Source organism: Chaetodon auriga, chromosome 1 (genome assembly GCF_051107435.1).
Source record: "Chaetodon auriga isolate fChaAug3 chromosome 1, fChaAug3.hap1, whole genome shotgun sequence".
Lineage (NCBI taxonomy): Eukaryota > Metazoa > Chordata > Actinopteri > Chaetodontiformes > Chaetodontidae > Chaetodon > Chaetodon auriga.
The window spans coordinates 5,035,790-5,047,362 of NC_135074.1; the positions used below are offsets into that span (position 1 = coordinate 5,035,790).

The following is an 11,573-nucleotide window of genomic DNA, read 5'->3' on the forward strand; positions in this document are numbered from 1 at the left end:
GCACAGATTGTACAATGTCATTGGTGAGCACCATAAATAAAGTGGAGGATAATCTTAACTAAATTATGGCGAACACTTGATGCAACTAAAACTATTGGTTAAGGTGAATAAAAGGTTGTAGGTTATGGTTAATGGTTAAGAAGTTGATTGCAAGTCTGTAATGTGATACAAAATATGACTGTCCTGGGTCAGGGTTAGGTAATGAAGAGAAGGAAGACCAACCAAGACCAAGAGGAAAACTACTAACATTGATGCTGTTAGTATGTACAATCAATGAGACAGTATATTGATATTTGTCCTTAAGAATGATAACAGATGTTGGAACTGACCTGGTGCATTTTCAGCCACTGACAAAGTGTCAAACCAACCACTATGCAGTTGAGCCAATACGAAGCCTATAACAGGACTTTTTTTGTATTGTTCTCAGTGATATAATAAGCTAATGTACAAGTATTTTACTGAGCTGTGAAACACAAAACAAAAGATATGTACTGATGTTTCTCTGATCATCATGAGAATTATCAACTGCCATCCCTCAGTGAATGCTGAAAAAAAAAAAAAAAAAAATCCATTTACAGATCTTAAACTGCCCTCACAGTCCTTGGGGAGGAAAACAGAAGGCGGCCAGAGAAGCACCCATAGGAACATACCTCAACACAAGGATTTAAAAAAGCTTCAATAAACTGAATGTCATGTTGACCGCAGAAAGTAAATTACAGGGAAGAAATCCAAGAGCTTTAAGTCACAGATCTGGGCTCAGATTAGGTTTGACCAATCTGCAGGTAAAATCTGTAAACTTGACTTATGCACGTTTGTTCTTGACCTTTGGAAAAAATACTCTTCTGTATATTGTGACGAGAATCAAAGCTCAAATCATTTAGAGCTTTTGAGACAGAACGTCATTGTCTCGTCACAGTGCTATCTGGTTTTGTAGTTTTCTTGGTTTTTGTTGTTTTATTTACAAAATTTCCTTCCACACTTTTGCCCCACACCTGCCCTGCATCTGAATCATTAGTTTGCCCTCCTTTCAGCCCCTTCCTCATCATCCTGTTTCATTCCCCTCACCTGAGCCTCTCCACCCATCTCTCCACCTGCACCTCACCCCATCATCAGTTTAGTTTGTATTTTAGTCAAGTTCTCTCTTTGGTTAAACTATTCCTATTCCGAATAGATTTGGATTTTTTCTAGTGTGCCATTCAATGAAAGAGTTATTGGTCATTGTAATCATTCCGAGATGGCATGATGAAACTGACATGATGGTAGCGCCAGATGAATCTGTTTTTTTGAATCTGTGTTGATATATTTCATCAGTATCTCTAGCACAAGGCTGCAAACGTGGCTAAAAACCCAGCAAGCACACAATTATTGCACATAACCTCGTTTTTAACACTGGCTTTGCAGTCCGAAGACGGGTGATTCATTGAAGTTCTAGCCTGTGAGTTCACAACATTTCAAGGTGTGCATACACAGACATGGTACGTACAGCAGTAGTAAAATATCATTTGTAAAACAGGAAAGGGTATAAAATTAAAAACAGTTGGTTCTGTGAATGTGCTGAGGGTTTTAGTGTTAAGGTGTTTTTACGCAGGAGTGTATTTACACGCCTTTCTCAGGCTATTTTCAGTTCAGGTCATTTCTCCGCTTCCTTTAGCCCAAGAATTGAAGTAAGGAATGCGCCTGATCTCCCTCTCACTGCTCTTTTTCATTACAACCAACTTTCTGTCTCTTCAGTTTTCTGTTTCTGTCGAATCTTCTGCCCAGTTTGCCTGTTTTTTGTGTTTCTTTTTTTCTTTTTTTTTTTTTGGTATTTCAATAAAAAGTCCAGCATTTGGAAGACCTGCTGACTGTATTTGGGTCCACCTGCTCCAATCTCATTTGTACCAGAATGACTTGACCACTCATGGACCCAGCAGAGACTGACCAGATACATGTTGTTCAGCCATTCATACATCCTAAGACTCTGATGGTGGGTCCTTAATCAAGTATTTTCAATCTGTCTACAAGGAGGACCCAGCCCTGGCCAAGAGATGGATGGCAGTTTGCTTGGAGTCTGTGGAGTGAAGCTGTGTTCACAGCACTCAACCTCCAAGCCTGATAGCCTGCAGCAGCCAAGCCATCCTGTTTCTGTCCTGTCTGCTTCACCAGCCTCCCTGGTCATCAGCTCCCCTGGACATAGCCATTAGCCTGCTACTCTCATTCTAGCTTCTGAGTCAGCTAGCCACCAGTCTATTGGCCTCCTGCCAGCTCCGGGTTCTACCTTCACTGCCAATTTTGCCCATCTGTCCAGCATCCTGCCCATCCTCCAGAGTGGCTCCACCCTTTGGATTTGCCTCCTGGTTGTCCTCCAGACCTGCTTCAGTTCTTCCCTCAGGCCATCCGCCTGGAGCCTGTGGCTCCGCCTCTGTGCTTCCATGAGACTACCCACTGGGGTCTAAGGCGCTGCCTGTTTCCTGCCCCAAGGCTGCCCACCTGAGGTCTTCAGCTCCTCCTCAGTCATGCCCGTGGGCCCACTGCCTGAGGTTTCTAGCTCTGCCCCTGTGCATCCCTCCATCCTTCAGCTCCCAGGCCACTTGCCCCAGAGTCCCTCTTGCTTCCCTCCTGTGCTACTCCCAAGCCTGCTTTTCTCTCCACACGTTCTCCCCACAGCTGCCTTGCATCAGCCTGGTTAGTCCTACCCTGTTCCCACTGTTTTCCTCAGCTAAACAGCTCCTTCCTTGACCTCCCGTAGCATTCACCTAATTCCTTTCAACTTTAGTTTGTATCTTTGTCCAGTTTTCAGTTCAGTCTTTGTTGAGTCATGAGTCATGTTGAGTATATTTTCAAAATAGTACAGCATTTGATTCTGTCTGCCTGCTGTCTTCTGCATTTGGTTCCAACTGCTACACTCTCATTTGTAACAGAGGGTCATGGTCAATGACCAAGAGCCAGCTGGCCCACAGAAAGATCTATGTGGCCATTCACATACTTGGCCAAACTCTGAACAGACAGGCGTTAAAATCTCCATCCATATACGAGAAGTTTGCGTGCCGTGATGACACCTGACACCAAACTCTATTTGCTTATGAAGGGATGAGATGAAGCTCAAGCTTCAGATCATTAGTAAGTGCATCAGTAGATTGTCATCATCATCTTTTTGGGTTGACACGTTGCCAAAAGTCTGTGAAGTAACTTGTGAGATGTGTTTGCAACCTCTATTTTGCTTGTGATTGGGATGTTTGAAATTAAAGCAACCAAATACAAAAAAGTCAACCCCTCAACTAGAATTTGAAGCAAGCAATTGATAAAAGTACCTTCTCTGCATTCTACCTAACTGGTGAGGCATAAGAACACTCAGCTCTGATTGTGTTGCTGATGTGAGCTTGGTAAACTGGTTGACTATCACTGATTATCGGAAAATGAAGACATATCCAATATTTCATGACAATAACAAGAAAAACAGAGTGGACAAAGATATAGGATTAGTGGAATGCTGGAGGAAGAAGAAGAAGGAAGGAAAAGGGGTCAAAGGTGATGGAGATAGATAAAGAAAGAATGAAAGATAACTTTTAGTGAAGTATGCAACTAAAGAATATACATACAATTGATTTATTCATCTGTGATTATTTTGATGACATCTGTGTGCTTGTGGAGGTATTTATTATGTCTATTATGTCTATTATGCATTTTCTGCCAGGCAACAAATACACATTTTTATCCTGTGTTAAATCCTGTTTTCCAAGTGATTTGTTTTGTCAAAGATGTTTTAAAATGTAATTGCTTTCTGGATTATGTTTGATCTGTTGATGTTTTTCTTGAAAATTAATTAATTTATTTTTTCGAGTGAACAAGTGTGTTTCTACCGATCACAGGGTGTTAGGGTGGATGGTGGGTGTACAGAGTGTTAGGCACCAGAGAGCAAGTTGACATCCTAAGCCAACACAAGCATTTGCTTGAGGTTAGGAAGTATTGGGGTTAATAGTTAATAAAGTTAATAAATATAAAGAAAGCAATATCCGATCAAGACTACGCTGAGTGATTGCCACAGACTCACCATATGAAAATGTTCAATCACGCTGTGCTGCTGACGGCAGATATTGTTGGGAAATATTATTCAAAAATGTTTCCTCTTAATGTTGATTTAAAAAAAAAAATGCATTAATTTTTTTTCAGCTTTTTTTTATTATTAATATACAAACACAGGCGACAAGGTTGTCAAATTCCTGAATTTATCTTGTTTTTGCCTGTTTAATTATGGTTTTAATGCTATTTAGCTACTCTTTACATATAAAATACATGGCTTCTTTTGTGCCCGTCGGGTACAAGTGGGTGCGAGTTGAATCACTATTGTGCAATATAGAATTACATATCAGATCTTGATTGCCAAAACTGGAATTGAAACAATAAATCATTTTAGCACTCATTATAAGAAAATCATTTTAATCTTTACTAAAACATTACGGCTTTACACCAGTTCTGACTAATGTGATCGAGTGACAGGGAGAAGTATGATAGAGTTTAGATGGACAAAACAAGAAAGAACAGAGTGGAAGAAAGGGTTTAATTTAACAGAACTGAGGTTAATTTTGTGCTGCTGGGCCACAGTCAGCATGTGGGCTGCTTTGGTTACTGGCACAGACCAGAGGACATGGATTAATGATGGCAACTTTGGCCATTCACAGTAGCTGGGCATGTGGATTGTTTAACGCCTGTGGCTTTGTGTGTGTGTGTGTGTGTGTGTGTGTGTGTGTGTGTGTGTGTGTGTGTGTAAGAGAGACAGAACCTTTTTTTTTCTTTTGAATCCATAACAAAGTATAGCCTGTGTGTGTCTCTAAGTTGCTCAGCAGAAGTCAATTTCAATTTCAACCCTAACTCGAGTTTATACATCCTATCCAAACTTTTTTAAAGCCATGCAATTCAAACCACAATCGCTCTCGTTTTTACCTAAACATCTCCCCGGAGATAAAACCGAGCTTGATTTGTGTTTATTTTTAAAGTCCATGGAGACAAACAGTAAGCACGCAGGGAGAGAAGAAAAAAACGAGTTGAGTTGTTTGGGGGCATAACTCGCTCTCTCTCTAAGTGTAAAATGGGATGGGATATTCTGCCTCTCGGACTTAACGTAATGTAAGAGAGTGTGAAATTAAACTGCACACGAATAAAAGGGACCCTTCATTGTGTGCCGCCGACTAGCTTATCTGGAAATTCAGACAACTGGAACATCCAAAGCCTCCAAACTTGTAGCAATCCCCTTTGTGTGGCTCCAGAGCAAACAATGTAATATCAGAAAGCCGGAGAGGCTCCAAATCCTGTGTCAGATTGCCAAACACAAAGTAGCTGCCTCCGTGCATTGCCTGCATTGCCTCATTGCTTCCTCGCATCACGCCTGTGTGTGTGTGTGTGTGTGTGTGTGTGTGTGTATACTTTAGCATGCCTGTGTCCGTCTTTATGTTTAATATTAGCAGACTGTGCACTCCCCCCCTCTAACCCCATGTGTATGCCAGTGAGTGCTTCAAAAAGATTGTTTGCTCTTTAATTCTTGGCCTTTTACCTATTGATATTCCTTGCACCTATCCGTACGCCTCTTTTAAACCCCATATGTTAATTTGATTTAGAGCGTCTCAAATTAAATAAGAGATAAAGGAAAAAAAGGGGGGAAAAAAGAAAACGAGGATAACGGCAAATGTACTGTTATTAATAACCTAAAGTACCAGAGAGGGCTCAAACTCTCTTCATTCTGCCCCTCCCTCGTCCTTCCTCCCTCCCTCTCCATTTTGTTTTGTCCTCTCTGTCTGTCTGTGAGTGAGTGAGCTAAGTGAAGTGGGTTATGATGGCGGTGTAATCGGCATCCCTCAAAGAAACGGCTGGTGCTATTAAGGGCCATTGTGTTTGCTGCAGTGATGATCAGATTCAATCTAGGGAGAACATTCTGTGCTGGAGCTGTGGCAAGGGGGGGAGATAGAGAAAAATACCTTGCCTCGTTCTGCTCTGCTATTGTGTTCAAGGGACTAGATGTATGCACACTCTTCAAAAGATGCATATCGACTCAGGGAGCTGCAAAAGTTTAGTTCAGATGAATTTGTGGTAGCTCTCTGACTGCACAAAATGAGGCGAGTGTTAAGTGTTGGGTAATGTTTTGAGGATATATTTGTTTCAATAAGGACCTTGGCCGGGCTGCTCGGGCGCTGCAGATGAGAAAATCATTCTTCCTCTGCTCTTTGTCCTCAACTTTGCCCTCTTTACCCAATCTGGGATTCACAGGCTAATATTTCATGTTGTTACCTTTATAAGGGCCAGAGGAAGCCTGAAGGCCAGAGAAGTCGAGTAGTGGCCAGAAGGGTGGAGGTTCAAGTTAGGGTTACAGGCCAATATACCAGGCTTTTTATTGAGTATCAGTCATTTCATACACTGTTGATATGAAGGAAGGGAAGCAAGGAGGACAAGGGCTGCATCGTAGTATGAAGGTTTGGATTCATTAGCAGACTGCTGCCTTTTCATCTGGAGTTTGCATGTTCTCTACATGCCTGTGGAGTTCCTCCTCCACAGTCCGAAAGCATACAGGTTTGATAAATTAGAGATTAAATTGCCATAAGGTCATGATTTGCCATAATTTGCTAAATTTTGTCCCCCATTGTTTATGATGGGGTTTCCTCACAGATCACATGTATTTAAAAATCTCTTAAGGTCCTATATGACATGTCATTCATTTGCTAACTTCAATAATTAAAAAAAAAAAGAAAAAAAAGAAAAGATGTCAAAATTTTGGACACCTGGAACACCATGGAGCAATGCTTTGATGAACGCATCCTCTTCTGTTTCTCTGTTTGTATGTCATGCCACTGATCGACAGGTGGCAGTAAAGGCCTTAGAAAAGAAGCAATGCACCAACAAAGTGAGCGAAGAAGAAGATTGCAAGTTAGCAATTATGCAAGAAAACAATAAAGGTTTTAAATTTTTAATAAAAAATGTTTAATGAGAAAGGAATGCATCCAATGTTTTTGAGGCATCAAAAGATACACACTAAATTCTTTGGTGGAATAACTTGACACATTAGATTTAAAAGAGTCAAACCAAAAACGGTTGGGGACTCCTGATGCACCTCCCCTCCATGGCTAGAACATCAATATATCTTTTGCAAGGCATGTTATATCTAACTGTTACTTCAGCTGATCCTAATGGTAAAATAAATTGCCAGGTTGGATACCATTGCCCTCTACTCCCAGCAGTTTTTAACATAGTTGTATATTTGCATCAATGCTTGTCAAATATCAAATGTTCTTACTTTGGCCCCCAAAACTATTGCCCAGTGGCTCTGGAGTGACAGGATGTTTGTTGTGTGTTCATACATTTTGTCTCCACTGGAAGCAGGAACTTCCAATGGTGAGAGAGAAGCCTCTGATTGGAAAAAATCACTCACCATACTATCACTACACTGCACAATAGTACATCTCTAGCAAATCACATTATAGTTACCTAAGCACCTTGCCTGAGACCAAGTGGTTTAGATTAAAATGGTTACAATATTCTCTTGTTCTGCTCCTCTCTCCAGGCCAGAGACCATTCAAGTGCAGTTACTGCCCCTACAGTGCCTCCCAGAAGGGCAACCTGAAGACTCACGTGCTGTGTGTGCACCGCATGCCCTTTGACAACAGCCAGTATCCTGACCGACGCTTCAAGCGCTCGCGTCCAGAGTCCGATGTCTCAGAGAAGAACCCAGATGACGTCGCTGGTACTGCTTTGTCTAATCAGCCAATGATAGGAGACATTGCACTGTTTGTAGGGGACACCTGGTCTCATCACCAGGAGTGAAACCATCATGGGTTGGAGAGAGTTTTGGACAACGCTTTATCTGAAATGCCATAGATTTGGATCATCTGCCCAACACTCCCTGATGCACTTGAATGTTCACTTTAAGATGCATTTCCAACGGACCTATGCTGAAGACACTGACCGGACAACGAAAAGACAATGACATGAAAGTGCTGGAGGACAGCGCTGTGACTCTTCTTATGTTATAAACACAAAGTAAACATACTCTATATGTGTTATTAGAAGTCTGTGAACATTTACTAAGAAAACATTCTAACCTATGTATTTGTGATGCAGTGATTAAGATTTTTTTTTTTTTTTTTTTTTTTAACTGAGCACAGTGGATTGTGTGTAAGGATGGAGAGGATGACGACCAACCATGAATGAAATGGTAGTTTTCAGACAAATCAAGGAGAGAGGAGGGTATAAGAAGAGAGAAGCCAGATGAAGTAATCCAAAATCATTAAGGAGACTTTTCTCCCAAAATAATGCTTTTATCAGAAAAATGATCTGTGTAAACGATTTAGTAGAACAGTTATTGTAGGGAGGATGGAGGAGGCTTCTGAATGCACACCATCACCACAGCCACCCCTGAACATAACACCGCTGGCTGCCATTTTCCCAGTGCGAGTGATGAGCACTGTGTGTGTGTGTGTGTGTGTGTGTGTGTGTTGTAGGGTCAGTAGCGGCGATGGTGGCGTGTGTGTCAGGGATGGGGGGGGGGCATTGGTGCCAGCCTGACTGGAGCTGTCATCGCAGAGGAAATCAATTCAACAACACACACACACAAACACACACTCAGAGTCCTACAGTGGTAACCTGACTCTGGACGGTACACCAGGGGGTCAAGTTGAGTCCCATCAGCTGGCCGGAGCCCCTCAAGTCACCTCCTTCTCTCCTCCATTCTTCCTTCCACTCTCACTCTCTCTAATACAAGCCCAATCCATTAGAATGGCCTGGAAAATACAACACAAATCAATTGGCATATTTAAAGCATCCATTAGCCGATGCTAAGGCTTGTTTTGCTCTGGTTTGGCCATTGGACATCTGGAGGTCACCTTACAGGCTCCACGTCAGAGAGTGATGGAGAGTTTTAACGGATTGTGTTTTAGCTTTATGATGACAGATACATGACAGTGTGACACACAGACACACACACGCCACCATTGCTACTGACCCTTCAACACACACACACACACACACACACACACACACACACATACAGTGCTCATCACTCATGCTGGGAAAATTGGTGTTTTGTTCTGGGGTGGCTGTGGTGGTGGTGTGCATTCAGAAGCCTCCTCCTTCCTCCCAACAGTAACTGTTCCACTAAATCATTTACACAGATCATTTTTCTGATAAAAGAATTATTTCTGGAGAAAAGTCTAGTGTGTGACTTCAGATTGCTTCATGTGGTTTCCCTCTTGCTTTATCGCCTTCTTCCTCTGATTTGTCTGAAAACTACTATTTCATTAACAGTTTGGTATTTTGGCAAGGATCTGGACCAAACTGGGAGCACGTTTTACATGTGCTTCAGAAGGAAAGATCAGATATAACCAGCTGCATTCTGTACATATGAAAAACTGTGTGTGACATCCCGCTAAAACTTCTCCTCACATGAAGAGTTTGACAGTCTGGAATCCACTCAGAGAAAAAGCAGGATTAGCCTCCTCCTCTGATGAGCTCTTTTAAAGTTGCTACAAAGGGTGGGATATGATGACAAATTAGATAATCATTCATTTGACCCTGCTTTAAATCCTAATTATGCTACCTTTTCTATAAAAAAACAACAACACATTGTTTATTATTTTGAAAGGAGGCATTCTTTCTGTGTAGTGTAAGTCATGTTTTATCTCTTATCTATATGGGTTGTATTCCTGAGGAGGAAGAAAGCAACATAAAACATTAAAAACAGAATATTTTGATCTTGTAAAATCAGGCTGCATTGTTTTCAGGGCAGAAAAAAAGTATCAGCTTTGATTGTGCTTTGTTGTGCCGACAGCTGTTGGTTACTGCTGGGCGAGAATAATAAGGAAGTGTGGCACTTTGTGTTCTGTTGGTATTGGTGGTAGGGGGTTGGGGACTGGGTATTGTTAATGTTTTTCTGATAAAGAGAAATGATCCAGACTTTAAGAAAGTCAATATCTTGCCACACAAACAGACACGCAGTGGTGGGGAAGGCTAAACCCTGAAAAACCCCAGGGCCTCAGCTCCGCCTAAAGGAGTTTACAATCCAACACAACGCGCACGCACACGCATGCCAAGCGTACATGTGAACATCGTCATCAACAACAGCAACAACAACAAGGTGAGAAATACAATCTGCCTGCACACGTGGAGAGATGGAGGAGAAAGCAGAGAGAAAGAGGGAGAGCAGGCGGTATGGAGGGTAAAGAAAGAAGACTGCTGTATTTGTGGTTTGAGTTGTGTCACTACAATTTGAACTTTTTGGCCCTACAGAAAACTAGTCTTTACAGTACATGACAAACTGTATTTTATTTACTTTTTTCAAAATGTTTTTTTTGTCCTCGTTTTGTAGCCAACAGGTCAGTCATACTCACTGCCTCGTAACTGAGTGTGTAGGGTCTTTTCCCACTGAGATGCACATAACTTAATGTAGTATAAGCTTTAGGTTTCAATGCACTACTGTGTTCTTGTTAGCCGTAGCTTGCTTTTCTGAATGTGTGTATGCATTTGTTAGCGTGCTGAACATTTACGTATATTAACAAAAAGTCAACAGAAAAAAAAAAAAAGTTGTTTGAAAAAGTATACTTTTTTTTGGCACCAGTATCCTGGCTTCTAAAGCCAACGCATGTGAATCAGTATGGTTTCATCATCTTGCTCAGATGAGGCAATATTTTTTTTGTTTCGACACTGGAGAATGGCATTTGTTGTGATTCCTCTGTGACTTGTACTCTTTGTCCATCCCTGAGAATGATACGCCATTTTCCCCCCTGCTGTAATCCCAAAATAATCCATTCTATTGTCCCCATGCTGTTTGATCTCCGTCAAGCTGCCTATTGAAGTAGCACATGCAGTTTGTTCAATTATAAACACTGGTGCTAGAAGAAGAAGAAAAAAAAAACCTGAAACCATGCCCATTTATTTCAGCCTGCAATAGATTCTGTAGTATGCAATCCTAGTCCAAATACTGTCCACATTCCTAAATGAAAAAAGATTTCTATAGCCTATGGGAGAGGAAATGAGGAGAGTGGTTTTGTTGCAAACTATAAGCTTATATTAACAGTAGATAACTTTGTATTTAAAAGAGAAATATCCTTGATCATTATTTATTACTGCACATCTGTTTGACAGAGGACAAAATCATTCATTAAAGAGGTGTATCCAACATGGACTGTTTACTGCGGTCTGGACATTCTGGTGTACTTTGAAGCAGTAAGATTTATCCAGTGTTTTTTTTTTTTTTTTTTTTCCTTTTTTTTCTGCAATAAAACCTCTGACAAACACTGTCTTTGCATCGGTTTCCCTTCACACCATTCAGGTTGGTCACTCCTATGAAGAAGATGAATCACTCAATCAAGATGACTATGAAAAGACTTCTGCCACCAAGTACTGAAACGTTTCACCCAAATCAAAGTGGTAATCCCCACCAGGGGAGTATCCTGTATATATAAACACCCTGTAGGATCCAAATACACAGGGGAAAGGTGGTGCTATAAACAAGTCTACAGCCCTGTTAGCCTTGTTGACCTCGTGATGGTGCCAGATCAAAAGTCAGGGAAGTTGCTGCTGTTCATCCTGGGGGGAACATAAATGCCTCTACCAAA

At 41.3% G+C, this 11,573-nt stretch overlaps 1 protein-coding gene across 5 annotated transcripts in view; it reads left to right on the top strand.

The window, feature by feature from the left end:
• znf536 (zinc finger protein 536) overlaps positions 1–11,366 on the top strand; it is a 234,253-nt gene extending 222,887 nt beyond the window's left edge. For all 5 annotated transcript variants that reach the window (XM_076733827.1, XM_076733745.1, XM_076733908.1 and 2 more), the window contains one exon: positions 7,526–11,366. In XM_076733827.1, the coding sequence (XP_076589942.1) occupies positions 7,526–7,785 (260 nt within the window). In that variant the 3' untranslated portion in view covers positions 7,786–11,366. The remainder of the gene's footprint in view (positions 1–7,525) is intronic.
• Positions 11,367–11,573: the final 207 nt, after the last annotated feature.